The sequence below is a fragment of the Gymnodraco acuticeps genome, unplaced genomic scaffold (genome assembly GCF_902827175.1).
Source record: "Gymnodraco acuticeps unplaced genomic scaffold, fGymAcu1.1, whole genome shotgun sequence".
NCBI lineage: Eukaryota > Metazoa > Chordata > Actinopteri > Perciformes > Bathydraconidae > Gymnodraco > Gymnodraco acuticeps.
In genome coordinates, this window is record NW_022990682.1 from 1,198,541 (window position 1) to 1,218,588 (window position 20,048).

At 40.2% G+C, this 20,048-nt stretch overlaps 1 protein-coding gene across 1 annotated transcript; it reads left to right on the forward strand.

The window, feature by feature from the left end:
• The first annotated feature begins 254 nt into the window (after positions 1 to 254).
• aimp1a (aminoacyl tRNA synthetase complex interacting multifunctional protein 1a) lies at positions 255 to 15,722 on the forward strand. The gene is given in 10 exon segments (XM_034230208.1): positions 255 to 409; positions 3,078 to 3,208; positions 5,422 to 5,535; positions 7,239 to 7,397; positions 9,425 to 9,633; positions 13,271 to 13,439; positions 15,410 to 15,432; positions 15,434 to 15,481; positions 15,483 to 15,527; positions 15,529 to 15,722. Coding segments are annotated over 10 exon segments (951 nt in total). The 5' UTR covers positions 255 to 407; the 3' UTR covers positions 15,580 to 15,722.
• Positions 15,723 to 20,048: the final 4,326 nt, after the last annotated feature.

A 20,048-nucleotide genomic window follows, 5' to 3' on the forward strand; every position in this document is an offset into this window, starting at 1 on the left:
ATCAGCGACGTCATATTTGTGCGACAAAGTTCGACAAAGCAGTGCACCAAAAAAAACATATTTACTCAAATAAAACACATTTAATTCAACACCTTAACAATGTAATTTTTCAATCCTGTTTTTTTGTATTTTTGGAAAAGTTATTTGATCATTGTAGTAATTACACACAGGCACTGCCCGTTGCCTCATTATATTCTGTGACAATATCCGATCTATAGAACAGGTGGATGGTAGTCAATCATATAAAAGCTACATCCGCATACCGTAGAGATCTACTCAAGGGGCTTGATTCAGCCTCTACGGGGCTAGCTGCCTGTCTGTTAGTTAGCTGATGTAACGTTAGCAGGACTAGCAACTGTCAAGCCCCCTCCTCCCCTGAAACGTGTTGAGGTAGCTGCTCAGAGTTAATGTAAGTTTCATACATCTCTGTGTTTTTATTTCATTGCATTTACTAACTGATCATAACCCGTCCATAACGTTTAACCTTACCAACCGTCGTGCTAGTTAGCTTATTGGGGCTAGCTACATGAGAGTTAGCATAAAGTCAACATGTTTCAATTTCACGTTTACTAATGTTAAATACAAATGATTGTTCCATTCCCTACAAATCACATTGAATCCAAGTGCTTCAATTTGTAAAAAGATTGTTGTAGGAGCCATTTATGTGTATGGTTGGCATGTCAATTTGTTTTATTACTGTGATTTGCAAATGACTGCATGTCCTAATCTCTATGTTATGTTCTAGATATAGGTCATGTTAACAGGAGCCAGTATTAATATAAGTCCTTATACAGATATTCAGTTGTACTATATGTGTACTATATATTGTTATGAATGAATTTACTGTTTGTGATCCAACATTTTGGCACCTTTCTAAATACAAACGTCTGTGCAATAACCATGCCTCTTATTGATTAACAAAAATAAGGTAGTAGAAAATATTGCAGAGGACAATGGTGATTATAATGACATGTTATACTATCAACAGATACATAACCAGATCATGAAGGCAGGTACCATGGACATAGTCTTGTTACTATTTCTCCTTTGTCATGTTTCCAGGTGTTTAACAGTTTATTATGCAGACAGACAGTAATTGCTGTTTTATTATTGTCAATAATAATGCTCAATGTATTGCTCAGTTGTTACTGTTCTTCACACATTGATAGATCTTTGCCCGTGCATTAAAAACATACTTAAATGTAGTATATCTGGTGCTAAAGACTACTCCTTGTATAGTTTCTGTAAAGTCTAAATGTGTAGGTCCCTCTAGTACCTTAAGGTGGTGCTGGCTTCCTGCTTTGTCTGCGTGTATAATGGTCTGGCTAGCAGACAGGTAGGGAAGTATCCTCCTACACGTATATGTTTACTATGGGAATAAAGCATGAAAAGAGGAAACACTTGTATCCTGGTGGGTCGTTCTCATACCAGCGGCATATAAGAGGAAGATGGTGGTAAAGTGTAACAGATTTGATTCAAACCACCTGTTAGTCTGCAGTATTAGCTTTGATATTGTGATTTGAAAGGGGATGTAGACATAAAATGTTTGTCTGGGCTAATAAAAGCGCTATAACTCAGCTATCCAGTCGTGACTATTTTTAGGAGACTGCAGATGCCTTCTCCAGTTGGATGACAGCTGTCCCCTGTACAGCGCAGTACACTTGTTTACAGTCGCATTTTTGTAGACGAATCGAAGACATTTTGATTTTCATTCAGCCTAGAAAGGTAATTTCATCCTGACGGCTGCTGAAAGTCTCTTTCACTTTAACATTGTAAACACATTTGCTTTTTTCCATCTGAAATCAAAAGCTGAAATGACCATGTCATGTTTATATGCTGCCGACCGAGCCTCGGCCTCAGAATCCCTTTCTGGGGTTATCCAGATGAGATCAGCCTTTTTGTGGCTCTTGTCATTACTCCAACACTGGGCCTGTTTAAATCAATTCAGTTTCTCCAAAAGCAATGCTTTGATCCTTGATTTGATCAACTCCAGCTCTTTTGTGTTTCTAATTTCCTCATCCCTTAACATTTTGTTTTCATCTCGAGCCAGCTGTTGTTTTGCAGCGCCTCCCTGTAATATGATTAAGACGTTTTCTTCTCCATGTCTCAGCCTCGTAAAAATCCTTCTTTTCCTCTTTCTGCAAGAAGTAATTTGCCCAGCTCAAAATGATAAAGGAACGTTACCCTGTTTGGGTCGAGTGGCCCAAGAGTGGATAATGCCTTTTGAATTTAAGATCCAAAACAAATTATGTTGATGTTTACTGTGGTTTAAAGGATAAACTATATGTCACTTTGGACTTCTTGTTATTATGAAAGAAATAGGAAGACGCAATACTTTGTTTTGTTTTTTTACGTTTTTCTTGTAACTTATCGAGCCACCAATCAGGTTTTCCTTCACTGAAATAATGCAGAAAATATTCAAATGGTATCATTTATGATTCAAATGTAGCTTATTTATTTTCTGATATCATGAAAGGAAACCATGAATATGTCTTAGCACGCAAGATCAGATTTTGTCACTTTTGGCAACGTCCCAAAACGACATTATATAATGAATAATATATATATAATGATATATTTCAGAAAATAGGAAACCCCTGTACAATATAATGCTGTCATATAGGGCAGCCTAGCAAAACAAACCAGCTCGATAATTAAGATGTTCAGGTTTTGTTGAGACTGTCTCAACAAAAGAGGTTGACTTTACTCAGTGGTCGTTTCAGAGCCTGTAGTTTGTGGTGGCGTTGTACTGGAATGCAAACCAAACCAAATGTAACTCCAAACATGTTAAGCATAGTACTTACTTACCATCTCTTTTTTTACATGTTCATTGTCACTTGAGAAAAACTTAAAATAACATTGAATAGATATACGGCTCTGGGGTAACTGTATAAGTCTTCGTTCTACTTGTGTGCGTAAAGCATCAACATGTACCTCCTTTTAAAAACAAAAGCAAAGACCCCAACGGATTGTATTTCATCAAGTTGAAATGTATTAAATTCAATATATTTTCCAGCTTTTGCATTTCGTTGTTTTGGAGTTTTGAGATTGCTGAATTGTGTTTTTTTTTTCGTTAGGTTTTTAGCTCGCTCGCTGTTCAAGATGTCAGGACACAATCCCTTGTTGAGGCTGGAGCAGCGAGCGTCTGAGGCGGACCAGATCATCGAGTACCTCAAACAACAAGTCCTGCTGCTGAAGGAGAAAGCCAGTAAGACACACACACTCACACACACACACTTTGTACAGGGCCCATTCATTAAGCCACAGTCTTACAACATATATATCTAGGTTTAAGATAGCACACATGTCTCTGCATACACTTTGTTCTGTTCAAAAAGTCCTTCTGCTGTGCTCAAGTGAGGAAGTGAGGTACCTGATAAATATCTGTATTGGCTGTATGAGGGATTCATTTCTGGCTGAAGAGCTGCTTTCCTTCATATTTGCGGTCTCATAATTTAAGTGTGAAATCCTTTTAGGAGTACTAGCCGTTTTGAGAAACCTGAAGCCCCAGTTTTTGGGAAACTGCCTCTTAAATTTACAAGGATTGTCATTCTGAAGGTAATTCCAAGGTATTTTTAGGTAGAACAAAAAAAAAAGGAGGTTGAATCAGCCTACTATAGGCACATTAGGCGCTTTCACACTGCGGTACTTTTCCCACAAAGGTTCATGTGAACTTAGTTCATGAGAACTCTTTAGTTCTCATGAACTAAGTACAGATCGCGTTCACACTGGAAAAAGTCCCTGGGGGTGCATTAGGCAAATGAAGCCGCTGACGTCACTTGTTCTTCTTCTGCTTTGGGTTTACTGGCAGGCCGCAAACCACTTCACGGCGTATACTGCCGCCCAAAGTCCCCGGCCGGAAGTCCCCGGAGTTGGGGACTGGCTTCAGTAGAAGCTGCTGGGACTCCCAGCAGCTTCTACTGAAGCCTTCCGAGTAAATCGCCAGAACGCCGACACCTCCTCATCTCCACTGCTCCCATGTTTTATTTTGTGTTGCCATAAGTTAGTCTCTCTGCGTTTCTGCGCTGGGCTAATGCTAATGCTAATAATGCTAATGCGAGGATTATAAAATGGCGGCTTCACAAAACTTTTTGGGAGTTTTACGGGGCGTGGTTTGCAATCCGCCCAGCCAATCAGAAATATAGCTCTTTTCTCACAAAAGAGCCGCTCGAAAGTCCCTGCTCTCTAGCAGGGACTTTCGAGCGGGTAAAAAGGTTCACATGAACTAATTTTAGTACCGGCTCTTTTTGGTGTGAACGCGATAAAAGAGTTCACATGAACTAAGTTCACATGAACCTTTGTGGGAAAAGTACCGCAGTGTGAAAGCGCCTTTTCACACTGCGGTACTTTTCCCACAAAGGTTCATGTGAACTCTTTTATCGCGTTCACACCAAAAAGAGCCGGTACTAAAATTAGTTCATGTGAACCTTTTTACCCTCTCGAAAGTCCCTGCTAGAGAGCAGGGACTTTCGAGCGGCTCTTTTGTGAGAAAAGCGCTATATTTCTGATTGGCTGGAAGGATTGCAAACCACGCCCCGCAAAACTCCCAAAAGGTTTTGTGAAGCCGCCATTTTATTATCCTCGCATTAGCATTATTAGCATTAGCATTAGCCCAGCGCAGAGAGACTAACACAAAATAAAACATGGGAGTGGTGGAGATGAGGAGGTGTCGGCGTTCTGGCGATTTACTCGGAAGGCTTCAGTAGAAGCTGCTGGGAGTCCCAGCAGCTTCTACTGAAGCCAGTCCCCAACTCCGGGGACTTCCGGCCGGGGACTTTGGGTGGCAGTATACGCCGTGAAGTGGTTTGCGGCCTGCCAGTAAACCCAAAGCAGAAGAAGAACAAGTGACGTCAGCGGCTTCATTTGCCTAATCCTCCCTCAGGGACTTATTCCGGTGTGAACGCGATCTGTACTTAGTTCATGCGAACTAAAGAGTTCACATGAACTAAGTTCACATGAACCTTTGTGGGAAAAGTACCGCAGTGTGAATGCGCCTATTATCTCATACTTTAGGCGTTAAATTCACGTTTTTATTGGCTTTAAATTCATTAACAAATAAGTAATTTTGTATATATGGTCTTTTTATATAAGGTGGAGTTATGTAACTTATTTTAAAAAGGTGTAATGAGCGAGTTTCTATTTCAGTCGTTTTGACCTGCACAGCGGGTGCAAGCAATATAATTCCAAAAAGGAAAATAATACACTTTTAAATATAATCTTAGACTCCATGGGACTATTTTTTTAATTCAATGTACAAATCCTGGCTTCTTTAAGTCCTAAAGAGACTCACTGTAGATTTATACGCCACTTAATTTTAGTCAATATTACATTTGTTCTAGTTCAGCAGTTCTTAAAAGGTCCTGTGGGATAGTGAAAACCCTTTCCAGTGCTGAGAGCTGACTTTAATGTTCCTTCCTGCAGTCGTCCAGGCCAGTGTCAGAGAAGAGAAGAAGCTGATGGTGGAGAATGCCAAACTGAAGAATGACATTGACGATCTAAAAAAACAGCTGCTGGAAAAAGAAAAGAAGAGAGGAGGTATTAATATTACCATGAATTCTGTTTTTCACATTTGTTATTTTTTAATCTGTTCGAAATAAAGACTGAAAGAAAGAAAGAAAGAAGAGAGGAGGTATGTAGGGTTCAATTCCCAGAAAAGAAAACTTGCATTGTAGTCCAAATGTTTGTTTACTTTTCAAAACATCTTGATGTCCAGTCATAGAAGCGGTTATGTGACATTAAAAACATGTGATGTTCATTATCGCATTGTTTGTTCTGCTATCAATGAAAACATCTTGTGCATTCTCGCCTCTGTCCATTATAACCAGATCTCTTTTTGTTTTTATTATAAGCAGCCATAGTGCTGAACGATTCCCCATGAGGGTGACGAGGACAACATGTCAGCTATTTCTGTGCCGGTTACATTGACACCAACCGCTCTGATCATTAACAAACATTTCATGTTTTCCAGGAAACACACTCCAGTGACATGGGGGCGGGGGGGGGGGGCTGGGAGAAATAAGCAAATCTTAAAGGACTCAACATGTTAGTGTTGGAACGTAGAAGGAATGTGTTTCAATTCACCCGAGACAAACACTGTAACTAATTGTGGGATGTTTATTTTTGGCGTTTCGTTCTAAGTTGCATTCATTAGCTTAATCACAACACGGATAAATATAAATCTTTCTCAAAGGAATGTCAGTCTGCATCGCTGATTCGTTTTTGAGTTGATTCAAATATAATAGGGACTCGGTACACTTCTGCCGCCAAGGGATAAAAACTGTGACGGCTCAAGTTCAGTATCAAATTTGCTTCAACACCATTTTAAAGTTGAACACAAGTCCGTTTGAAAACAAGCATTGTTCAAACCCACAGAAGTTTGAGGTGCACTCATTCTGTGGGCTTATATTGGTTGTCATATTATCACCTCATCAAGTTGTTACTGCAAACATGAGCGCAAATTGTCTAGCTAATTCATCTTAGCTACTAAATGTTTCATTGTTTCCTTCAGCAAGTCTGGTTCGAGGTCTGAAAGCAAAACTGAGAGCTGTAAGAGGATTACAAAGTGAAAGGATTTCATATGATATGACCATATGACCTCAGAATGTGATATACTGTAGTGTGTACAAAGTTGTTTTCAATGTCAAAAACATAACGTGAAAACGTAAGGAGAATGTCAGGCGTATAAGAGGTTGTTACCCATAATTCCAAGGTAAACCCAAAAGGTCCTGATCTCAGGTCTTAACATAGAATTAGGGTAATTAAAAGCATCTCGGGCGACGGTGGTGCGTCTGCAGACCGATGTTTTTCAGACTCAGGCACTAGATCCTGCAGGCACTCGAACATCAGGCGCCTGAAATGAGGGGTTATTTCTTTCTGGAGAGCTTTTGTGGGACATTGTTCCCTCCTTTAGGGCTCCGTGTCCTTGTGTCTATCAACTTGAACACTGTGTCATTTTCCCATCCAAACAGTTTGCAGAGAGCAGTCCTCCCACTAGGTGTGTAAATAAAGCTCAGTGTTGATGCAACCAGCTCTGTGCGTGAAAAGGGGCAACTAGGAAACAGTTCACCTTGCGTATTTGTTATGAAAAGGATCTCTTTCACAGCTATAATCATAACTTTTCATACTTTCACAACATTTTGAAAACTTTACGCAAGATAGTTTGGAAAAAGTCTCTACTTATTATTATTTATTATTTATTTCTACTGACTTTTATGACTTTTTTTTGTTCTCTCTTGTAGTGCTGGCAGTGCCCATGCCATCGGGCGACAACAGTGTTGAATGTTCGAAGCCCACCCCTCCCAAACCCTCTGTAGCACCTGCCTCCTCCCCTGCTGCTGCTGCTGTCCAGAGCCCCCCTCCCACAGACGAGGGTAAAAAGAAGAAGCCAGAGAAAAAAGGTAGCGGCTGCAATCGAGTTCATATTTGTATTTTATATCTCTACTGTGACATGTCTCCATGCTTTAGTGTTCAAAAAGCTCTTTATTTCTCTCATACTGCCTGTGCTGCAGCACCTCTTTTCACCCTCTGTCTGAAACCAGAGCCCAGTCTGCTCTGATTGGTTAGCTGGCCGGCTCCGTCAACCACTTCGAGATGTCCCGCCCCTTAGTCTATCACGTACAATGTGTTGTAACGCTAGCCAATAGAAGTGCAAGTGTTACATAGTGATGTCATTATGTTATGGAAGTAAACAAAGGAGTCCAATGGAGGCGATTCAGGCAGGGTGTGGGAGACTAACTCCCTCTGAGGGGATCTTTGGGATTTTAGTCTTTGCAGACCATTTACATGCACACAACAGGAAAGGGAAAACTCCCAAAAAGCATAGGGCCTCTTTAAACCCCTCTAGATATGTCATTTAACGTGGGTCTGTATTTCGTTATTAGTTTTTGCAAGACGGACAATATTAAAGCCATAATGTGACCTCTGAACCCTGTAGGATACATTCAGTCCTTTGATTTATTTTTCTTTGAACTGTTTTCAGTCCTACAGATGCTGTGCTCTGTCCTTACAAACTCAATTGAACTTCTCCAAACACGTTTTCCACTTGAATTCCCAATATCAGGTGATGATGGATGTAAGGCAGAAATATCGGTTTCCTAATGGATTCAAGATCTCCGGGCCTCAGTATGAAGACGTTGTGTGAAGTTTCATTTGTTATGAAGTTCCATGAATTACAAGCTACATTTGTGACAAGGCGTTCTTGTCTAATCCAGTAATTGAATCTAATTTGAGAATGATTTAATGTTTCGTTGACGCTTGTCACTCTAGGGCGCCATTATAAAACCAAAGTGTCCCTGTGTCAAATAAAGCATTTTACATTTATTATACAGTCAGAATACAAAACAAGAAAATCCATGCAACGGAATTTCAATTATTTTGCAGTAAATCACCCAAATGTTTTAGATTTATTTCAGCAATTACCTATCTGGAATACTGAGAAGAACTGTCAGGCATAGACAAGGAGGATTAGAACAAGATTTGAAACACTGACAAATTGCAGTTTCAGGAATTTATAACACCCAGATGTTAGCGAGGTATGGCAGTCACTTATTTCTCTTCATAAGGTGTTGTTCAGACATGTATGTGACGGTGTTCCCCCTCCTTACAGTCATCACTTGTTAGTCTGAGTGACTTAGTGTAATGTTTTACACCGCTGTGTTGTCACCGCGTCAGAGCATTGATCACACGGAGAATAAATGTCCAATATTAAAGACAGAGGTTGGAATTCAAATTTGTCAGAGCTGGTTTTGGCTCAGACCAATGATTTAAGACTGTGTGGTCACTTGATCAGTGCGACCCAGTGGAATGAATGTGAAAGCTAAGCAGGCGAGTGAAAGGTACCTCGTCTCTCGGGAGGAAGCATCTGCTATTCTGCTCTGTCATTGGATCACTTAGCACCCAGCCAAAAGTAGGTATCGTCATTTAGTCAAGGTATGAGCCCCACATTTCTTGGAAGAAGTGGAAAAGAAAGTCTATTCCTTTTCATATTTTTATTTACTGACGGCTGACTTGAAACGCATACAACCCCGAGGCCTGTCATTGGCTGCTTTGGTTTTTATTTATGGGAGGAAATTAAGTCAGATTCCAGACAGATGCCCGGTATTGTTACAGCTATGATTTTGTTTTTCAAATGTTCCCTTTGAGTGATACCAGTGGTCTGAAATATTCTCAGTGCTTTAAAACAAACATTTCCTCTAAAATCACGCACACTTAGAAGTAATAGCATGAAAACTCTCACAGATGCCTAACCTTACCAACACATGATGGATGGCTCGATGATGGTCGGACTTTCTGTGTGGAAACTTCCAAATCAAACAAACCGTTATACAAACATTGTTTTTAAACAGATGAAATGCAATCATTTGTTATTTAAAATGTCATATGTGAAGTGTGTAGTATAACCATATTTGCCTTTTGTGTATGCCAGGAGGGGAGAAAGCAGAGAAGAAGCAGGCTGCTCCTAGTCAAGAAGACGCCAAGGTGGACGTGTCTCGTCTGGACATGCGTGTTGGACGTATAATCACCGCTGAGAAGCACCCGGACGCAGACAGCCTGTATGTGGAGCAGGTGGACGTGGGAGAGGCTTCTCCGCGGATAGTGGTCAGCGGGCTGGTCAATCACATACCTCTGGAGCAGGTACAGTACAACTCGTGTATCTAAAACGATAGAACATCACTGTTAATGTATGGCTCGGACATCATATATCACAATATTTTAACCATATTCCTCTATATCGATATTGTAACCCTATTGGAGGTTTGACCATTGATGCTTTAAAGTGGACCTATGATGCTATTTTTAGGTCTCAGATATATAAAAATATATAAAAAAGTGTTTTGCTCAAAATACCAAACAGGTCACCCATTCTAGCCATGCCTCATATCCCTCTATTTCACTTCCTGTTTCAAAAGTGCTGATTTTGGGTATAAAGCTTTAAAAAAGAGCTCATGCGGGACCCGGCAGCTACTGTCTAAACTAAATACTGCCGTGATGAAACGCCATATCATGGATTATCAAGGATTACTTCTGAAACAGTATGGAGCTCAAAGGCTTTCTCTCTTGCCGGTTATACCACAAGGTGAGTTCCTTTTTATTTCCTGCTTCTTCACACACATGCTCTCCAGTACAGGTTAGCTCTGAGTGTTAGCCATGCTAATGTAAACACCGACCATATTACGTCCAAAACAGTCGGGCATTGTTTCTGATAGCAACTTTCTGATAGTGCCGTGGGTCCACATTTCCGATATTACGTCATATCGGACGCAAATCTGGATCAGCTCCGTTGTACCCCCGTTTTTAGAGATTTGGGTACGGAGGAAAAGAGAGAGGGTTTTATTTTCTGACGCTGCGTGAGTTCCCTGACACACCGGGGACACATATTTATGTATAAAAGACATCAAAAAGTGCATTTTGCATGATAGGTCCCCTTTAACCAAATATTTGACATAGAAATTACATCTCTATGATATCACTATATGGATATAATATCTATATATTGCCCAGCCCTAGTGTCAAGTGTCATTCGAGTGCAATTTGCAGGGTGGGATAATGACATTTTTGGAATATTCCATGTAATTAACAGATGTTGGTTTCCAAAACTTGGTCACATGATGCCGCAAGAATCCAGAATATGTGGAGAGATTAAAAAACATTCGTTGATTTAGATTGAATTTTGAGTTATTATAGATTCCAGCCCGTGAGCATGTAGATGTCAAAAAGAACATCTGCTGGCTTCCTACAGGGTCTGCTTGTGGTGAGGAAAATGTAGCCTTTAATACAAATTAGATTTTCATATTAGCTTTATGTCTCCCCGCAGAGACTCTGTTTTAGAGACTAGACATAGAGGCAGTGCTGTATACATACTGTACGTATTCATTTACGGCTCACCAGGGTCATCATAACGTTTTATTAGTCCATTTAAAGTTACTTCTTAGGTAAACTAGCTGACAGTGCTGCTTAGAAACTTCATGTAACTAATGGCCATTCATGATCTCCATCGTGTATTGGTGTTTATTTTGCTTTCACATTTATGATTTGCTCTTGGAGTACACTTATTTATACATGAGTTACTTTTATGGTCAACAGTATATTTATATTTGCCCCTTTTTTATATCTAGACCAGGGAGCCTTTGTGCTTTACACTTCTGCATTATACTGCATGTAGACAGTGTATATCATTTAAATGGCACCACATGCTAGCAGAAATCATGTGTAACAAACCTTGCCAAGAAAAGCTACCATACCTATGCAAAGATACTTGTTTTCATGCACAGACAAACATTAAACATTAAAGCACAGTCTTAAAGGTCCCATGTCATGGCCATTTCTACTGATCATAATTCCATTGTTGAGGTCGACTAGAATACATTTATATTGTGCAATGTTCCAAACTCACATTGGTTTCTCACAGCATCTCTGTATAGTTTGTGTATTCACTCTCTGTCCTACACGGCTTGTTGGAGCTCCTGCCCCCCCCCCCCTCCCCCCCCTCCCCCTCCCCCCTCCCCCTCCTCCCTCCCCCCTCCCTCCCTCCCCCCCTCCTCTCCCTCCTCCTCCCTCCTCCCTCCGCCCTCCCTCCTCCTTCCTCCCTCTCTCCCTTCTTTAAGAGAAAGAAAGGAGAAACTAATGCTGACTTTAGTTTGTCTGCATAGGTCCATTACTCACAGTCTCAAATCAAGTCATTACTTTCCTTCATTCTTAACTTTCTTATTTGTAGGATCCATTTTTTTTATTTCTGTCAGACGAGTGACGAGGATTTGTTTTTGGATTTAATGGCAGTACTCTTGAGTGTCTGTACTTCCCGGATAAAAATAGGTTGTTATAAAAGGAGACAGGATAATCATAAAATAAATGTTAAGCGTCCACAGTGCACATTAAGCATTGCTGAAGTCTAACAGTTTGTTTTATAAAGTCTGTTACAGAACATTCACATACTATCCTGACTTGAGATTAAATATAAAAAAACAACTACTAAAACCCCGTCCAAGCAACATGAGGGATTTTAGATTTCTTAGAGCAGTGGTTCCCAACCTGGGGGGCGCCACGCCTCAGATGATTTGAGGCCAAATCATATTAGACTTTTTTTTTTCTTTTTTTTACGTATAATTGTAAAGCAATACATGATTGTCACTAAAAGCCTTGTCTCTACATTACAATAAAATATAAAAAATAATTGATTAATTAATTTGAATAACAATTCAAGTTAATATATTAAAGGCATAAAAAGACAGAAATGTATAATTCTTTCTTTAATAGAAATGTTTCTTCTGCCCGTAAAGTGTCCAAACCAGGCTTTTCTGGATAAGCACATTTTTAAAAACATAGTCATTGTCCATGCCGGTTTCAGTTGAATTATTTGTCACAGTTGCTCCGATCAGATCGGTCTCCTCCATTTTGTAGATTATTTACGACTTTTGAATCCACATAAACACATCGGCAAAATCCGGCTTACTTTGAGCATGTGTTTTAAACAGTTTAATCCCTTTGTGAATTGTTTCCACTTCCGCGCCGTCCTTTAATTTCTTCATACAGCGGGAATCCAAATGAATTCATCCTGAGTCCAATAACCATCAAAGTCACTCCAATAGTGCTCCTTAATTATGCTTTCATCCTCCTTTAACAACATACTTCACATTCATCTAGTTTGTGACAGTAGTTGTAGCATTTTGAGACTTTTAAACTTTAATTACCGCTGTTGCGCCCCCCCCCTGTGTGTGTGTGTGTGTGTGTGTGTGTGTGTGTGTGTGTGTGTGTGTGTGTTGTGTGTGTGTGTGTGTGTGGTGTGTGTGTGTGTGGTGTGTGTGTGTGTGTGTGTGTGTGTGTGTGTGTGGTGTGTGTGTGTGTGGTGTGTGTGTGTGTGTGTGTGTGTGTCATGTGGGGGGGCTCTTGGGAAAAAAGGTTGGGAACCACTGTCTTAGAGGATGCCCCTCCAAAAAGGACTGGTATACATCATCTACAGGAATGCTGGATTTCTCTTTTCCTCAGCTTTGACAGAAACCACTTCTGGCCTTTTTTTAAATGTTGGTAAGCCGCAGAGGTCTCCAGGCTCGCGTTTAAAACGTTTCTTGCTTGCTTTGATTTGGTTAAACCTCTGACAACGCCATTTTAAGTCACGAGATTGGAATTATTGTTTGTATTGGATTATGAAGTTCTCTGTCAGACCACATCAGTTAAAGGTGTTTTTTTAGCTTTACTAAATTGGGTGTAATCTTCTGTATTGTCCAGGGCATATGGGCTGTAAAAGATGTATTTAATCCTCTGTTCCTCCGTGCAGATGCAAAACCGCATGGCAGTCCTGATGTGTAACCTGAAGCCAGCCAAGATGAGAGGAGTGGTGTCCCAGGCCATGGTGATGTGTGCCAGCTCCCCAGACAAGGTGGAAATCCTCGACCCCCCGAGTGGAGCAGTACCAGGGGACAGAGTCACCTTCCAGGGCTTCCCAGGTACCAAGATTACTCTACACTCAAAAACAGATTCATTATTTGCAAAAAGTTCCAATGTTAATTCAGCAGCTTAAACCAAAAACAAATACATCAAAAACCAGTTTCAAAATAAAACTGCTGCTGAGGCACCAGATGGAAAATCGAACTCAGGGAATATTCACATTTTCCAGACAAGAATTTCAATTGTGTAGTTTATTTTTCAGCGTGTTTCAACTACAGTACAAAGAGCAATGGTTTACATGACATGCCTGCTGCTTGGTTTGTGTCTTCAAATAAACATATGCGCTTGTCAGTTCCTAATCGCACAAATGACCCTGTCCAAAATCACCTGGTGTCTTCAAAATAAAAGCACAATGACACTAAATAATTAGCCCTTTATCTTTATCGAAAACAGCAAGAAAATAAATGTTTAAATATCCCGTGGGGCCATAATTACGGATATCAAATCATTGAATAGCTCCAACAGTTACAACCAATTCCCACCGTACAGACACCAGGGACTGAGTGACGATCAATGATTGTCATGGATGAATTCCACTGTAAAACGTTTCCAGGCTAGTTTCCACGAAAAACCTCCTATTTTGGGAAATGAAGGGTGTTGTTTAACCTTCTCGCTGCCAGAAACAACACCAATCATGATGCGTCCTCATCCCCACTGAAGCTCTCGTTAGAGGACCCCCTGGTTCTGTTTGGTGGTGGCTTAATGGCCTGTGACTGCTTAATCAACGCGTGTTGCTAGGAATGCAAGCTGCTCTTTTTTAATCGTCAGTCGGAAAGATAAGTGTCCTAATAGTCTGTTTAAATCCTACTAATGTAAATACGTTTGGAAAATCCCTATTTATTTACACATCAACTAACTAGACCATACAGAGGAGACAAGGTCCCTCCTTTGAAGCGTTAAAACTCAACCCATCAATGTGGTCCAAACTGTAAGACTGTCGCCAACGGGCTGGTATGGTTGGGATTTGAGTCTGAAGAGGAGGATGTGATGAAGTTGGATCTGTGGTCGAATGCCCAGAGCCCAGCTGAGGCTTTCATCCCTGCAGTACACATGTCCCGGCCACTTGAAAGCTACTTGATTTAATTAAGCGTCTCTAGGCTGCACTCATTTTTATGAATACTAGATTTAAACCATCCTCTGAAAACTTGATAGGTTTGTCGTGGTGTTGAGTTATTCTTTGTAACAGTACAAAATTAGACTGTTTTCTGAACCGATACAGGGTAAAATAATAGGTGCAATATGTTTTTTCCCCTTTTTTCTCCCACCAAAGCACCTTGGTTCAGATTAAATTACATCAAATCCACTACCAGTGTGAGAACATGATTGTAATTTGGCTACATTTCTCCAACTAATGGGGCGCAGTACCTCTTTTTGAACTTTCTCAGAGAGAGTTCTCAAGTTGCTCATCAAAACCTCCTTCACACTTCTGATCAAAACTGATCGTTACCACTCTTGGGTCGTACACCGGCAGAAATGGCAGTGTAAGGAAATGAAACATGTGTGTGTCCTCCTCATACCCTGAGGATGGTTATGTAGAGAGGAAGAAACAAATCTGACACCAGACAGAAGCCGCCCAGTACCGGCTGTCATTTATTACAATGTTGGGCAGCATCAAAAACAAAGGCATCGTGAAGTTAGAAACTCACTTAGTTGTTTTCTCTGGATGCATATTTCCACTCTGAGAAGGTTAGGAGTAGATGCTTGAATAAAGTTTAAAACCAAACGGCAGATTTATAAAAGCTAATAGAACATGATAGAAAGTGTGACTATTCATGATTCACATGGGAGGAATGAAATTGGAATTGGCCCCGATAAACCACGGTCATTTGCTCACAATTTGTATCAGCTGTAGTTTAGATTGTAGTCACTGTATGCTTGCTATGAAAGATCTATAAATCCTTCATGTGTGATGGATGAGCCGACAACAGAGGAGTTTTCTAATGCAATCAAACACACGTCTTGCCTGCAGGTGATCCAGACAAAGAGCTGAACCCCCAAAAAGAAGGTGTGGGAGCAGATTCAGCCCGACCTGCGCACGGAACGACCAGTGTGTTGCAACGTACAAGGGATCTGCCTTTGAAGTCGCCGGGCAAGGGAGTGTGCAAAGCCCAGACCATGAGCAGCAGTGGAATCAAATGAAATAACAGAGCTGCTTGAAATAACTCTGTGTTTACTTGGCAATCATCTGCAGGCATGACAATGATGGTGTTGAGAAACAGGATGGTGATAAATGAAAGTAATGCAGTAATAAAAGTTTTGAAATTAAACATACTTTCAAAGTGTCTGAACAATCTGTTATTTTGCTGGGATATCAAATTAAATCCAATTGTGTTTCTGCTTAAAATGTCCAGTTTCGTGTTCTCTCCAGAGGCACATCGGCTTGATTGTGCTTTGATTTTGAAATTATAGTTTGTAAAGGACATTAAGTACTGGACTTGAATGAACATGATTTGTTTGTACTTCATCTAGTCCCGGGCATTTTAATGAGCAGAAGATGAAACGGGATGTTTTACTACAAAGCCTAAAGAAAATGGATCGGGTTCTGGAGCTCTTTGCAGAAGTTATTTAGATGCTACTCATTCCGCAGCTCTCCGATCTGTCAGTGTGTGATGCCAGTGCAATGTACTTTGTTTTATTGTCCTCTTGAAAGGAGAAGTCCTGCCCACCTCCGGAAGTATCTGACTACACAGAGAAAGAGAACAGACAGAGAGCTGAGCAGCAGAGCCTATAATGTTACATCAACAGTAATTAAGGCCATTCACTTTACAAAAACATCTGTCATGGGTCAAATCCTATCATCGTGCAGAGCTTACTGAGTCCAGTGCTTAAGAAAGCCTTTAGTGTACTCTCTCTTCTTTGGAGAAAAGGTAAACATGCATGTGCTGAGAAACAACTACTGCCTTAAAACTGGCAGGTAGAGTCAATTAAAATGAGAGATAAATAACAGTGTTTATCTCTATTATTTTGCAGTTTATGCAGAATTAATTCAACCCATATTGCTAATAGTCTTTTGCCTTCTGCCCTTTTCATACTAATACAGGATTACTTTTAACAGTCTGTCAACATTTGAGTAAATAGGCTCTAGTTGAACAAAGAAATCTTGGCAAAACACAGAGAACGCAGCTGTTAATATCCAGCTTCAGTCTTTATAATCATTGTCTGCAGATGGCACATCTGTCAACAAAGCTATTTCTATGAATCGACCTGTAAACGGATCATTTTAACAAACCTAAATCTGCAATGATTTAATCCATCCCTCTCAGCACCCATATTTAACTACTTAGACCAGGGCTATTCAATTACACATTCAGTTGGGCCAGATTTTATAACTACAAAATTCAGCTGGGCCAGACATTCAGCGGCCTGTAAAAAGCAGGTAATGACACATTTTAAACCAACACATATTACTGCGATGAAAAACATGCCATTTGTATTCATTGTTCATCTAACAAAGGTACGTCAAAAAGTGCATAAAAACACAATAAATTTGCATTCATTTAACAGAATCTGAGGCATCTCAAAGTGCATTCGGAAAAAAAGTGCACAGTTGTAGCATTACATTTGTTTGCTTTAGAAGTCAAATATTCAGGTTATGTTTTTTTGAACCAGGCACATCACAAAGTGCATTTAACTGAATACAATAATAGAAGTCTTAATAAATGTCCTCACATACAAAATAAAATTGGATACATACATGCACATCAAAAGTGCATTAACAAACAGTTTAAAGAGCTCCAATGTAACAAAAAGAGGTAGTACTCTAGCAATAGGCCTACTATTTTTTCACTTTTCAAGTAATAACAAAAAAATCATACGTTTTGGTCACATTTGACCAGACACATTACAAAGTGCATTTAAATGAATACAAAAATAACTGTCAAACCTTTCAGTGCACAAACCCATAACAAGGGATAAGGGTAACTAACATATGAATGAATACTACACTACACGTCTACTATAGTAAACTAGGTGCTTACTATCACCTCATTTGTGATTTGTCATCGCTGACTTTCTCAATGGGAGAAGTGACATTTTTTGTTTTGAACAAGAGCAGTGATTTTTGGCTCATAGGATGTCAATGCAATCCAAGACTGCTGTCAGTCAGCGACTCACGAGTGGTACTTTTGATTGAGTTCATGTGTGAAAAGCTTGATTCACATTTGTATGTTGATCCAAACATACTGAGCACACAGATCGCTACTTTCTGAACGTTAGGGAACTGCTGTTTTTTGACATCACTCCAAAACTTCGCTGGCCCGTTAGTGCGCTGCTCTTGGTGCCATGGTTACGGATGAATGCATGTCAATAAGTTCCAGTGTAAATTTACCCTCGTCGATGGAGGGGACCACTTCCTTTGCTCTGGTTGATACGTCCCCCTCTATTGCAACAGTGAAGCGGTCTCATGGCAAAGCCCATCACCTCTGTGGGCAAGAGCAAGTCCATCCAATCGACCGGCAAAGTTATCTTTCAACCTCGCAATGAAATCTGTCATCACATCCGTTATTGTGCAGGGGATGTGATGTGTTTGTGGAGCGTCGGAAAAATGCAGGCATTCCGAACCCGTACTCAAGTCGGTCTCCAGCTTGACTTGGAATGCGCGCATCTGCTCCACAAGATCAATGACCGTTTTGTCTCTGTTACGCTTCAGAGTTGAGAGAGACATGTTTTAGAGTTGCTATCATAGGACCAACCGTTACTAGCAACCACTAGATGCACTTTCAGGGTTGCGTTGTGGTTTGGTGGTTTCTATGCAATGCGCAGTGTTGCGTTTCATGGTCTGTACTAGTGTAGGAATTTGGCCACGGGAGGCTGGGCCACTCGGGAGTTGTTCTGGGCCGCATCTGGCCCGCGGGCCGCCATTTGAATATGCCTGACTTAGACCATCAATTAGAAGAGCCTCTCATTTCTGGTGACAATATTTGATCTTCACTCAAATGTATTCTCACCTGAACCACAGACTTATTCCTTGTTATTTTGTGACCATACTAAGGGTTGAAATCTGAGAGAAAAACATACTCCAGGATATTTTTAGTCAGGTGTTTGCAGGGCAAACGTTTCCTAATTGAATCTTCATTTGTATCTGCTTTAAACTATGTGAAGCAGTGACCTATTTGTCCTAACATCTTCTACTTTTTCTGTCCATATTGGAGTTGTTCTGTTCACTACATCTACATTTCTCTATTGGGATCCAGCATTTAAAGTGATCTTTAGTCAGTAAGGTGAGTTTTATAACTGACAACCCACTTTCACCCACTCTGATTAGTAAAACATCAAAACTTTGCCAGACATTTTGATGTTTTTTTGTCAGTGCCAGAATAAATAAGACCTGTAGGTGTTGCTGCCTTTCTTTATCCTCCAGGTTATTGTGTCCTTATATGACCTAAGCAAAGAAAAACAACTCTTCCAGCAGGACTTAATAAAGGTGGACAGATACAAAAAACGACACCTTCAGGCATGATTGAATTTGAAAAATAGGAGAAGGCTGTTTAGGAAAAACCCAAACGACCTCTTTGATGTGAAACTGCAAACAGAACTATGTTAGTTCGTAACTATGACTAATAGGCAGACATAATATTATTTTTCTCTCAACGTTGGGTTCAAATGCCTCAAAGAGTGACCGAGCAGCCAGAACACCATGAAACAGCAGGGGCCATGAGGAATATATTTCTCATTTCTGAGGCCAAGTAGTCAGTTCTGTGGCAACTGGCGTCAAGTCAAATGACGACAGGTCTTTAAGAGGGAATGCAAACCTCTGGGATAAAAGTTGTGATTCATGTTGGACAGCATGAGTTTGGACAGCATGATTTGCATTTCAATATTGCAAGATCTGATTTGGTGTGTGAATTAAGACATTGTGGGTTTCTTGATTACTTCAAGACCTTTTGGACGAGGGTAGGGTTCCTGTCAACTTGATGAATGTGTTATTGTTTTTTAAAACCTTCCCCCCAGTTAGTTTTTTAATGATGTGTTTTCTGTGAGGCAATACATTCCCCAATGCATGTTGACTTGTGACAGCCAACAGTGTTTTTAGTATAATATAACTCTATAGCAAAGACACCGTGTTAGGATATTTGTTGGTGTTGGACAGTAGCTGTGTATTGCAAGCCTGTTCCTTTAAACACAGTTTTTTGTTATTTGAATGCATCGTGTTGCTTTTACCGACAAGCTATAATTGGGAATGTTCTTAATAGACACATTTTTAGCTCCAAAGTAACAAGACTCTTTATGTGAAATGTGACTTTTGCTTAGCCATCATTTGTCAATCCTAACTACTTAGCTTGTTTAGTGCCTAATAGAGCACCAAGCCACACTTTTCTGTTTTCACCAAGTACATTACTATTGTGTCTTCATCTACATCTAATAATTAAATGCTCACAAATATCTGCCAAGCCAAACTTATGGCTTTAGTAACATGTTTACCCTGGAATGACAATTATCTTTGAACATTTATAGAAGTATATTTCAGTGATTATGTGCAGAGGAACTCCACAAGAATGCCGACAGAAACACAGCCAAGTTGTTTCCGCTACCCATTGTCCATTTATTTGTCTCGTAAACATGTATTTTGAGTTGTGTGTCTGGTCATCTGATAAATGTAATATTCTTAT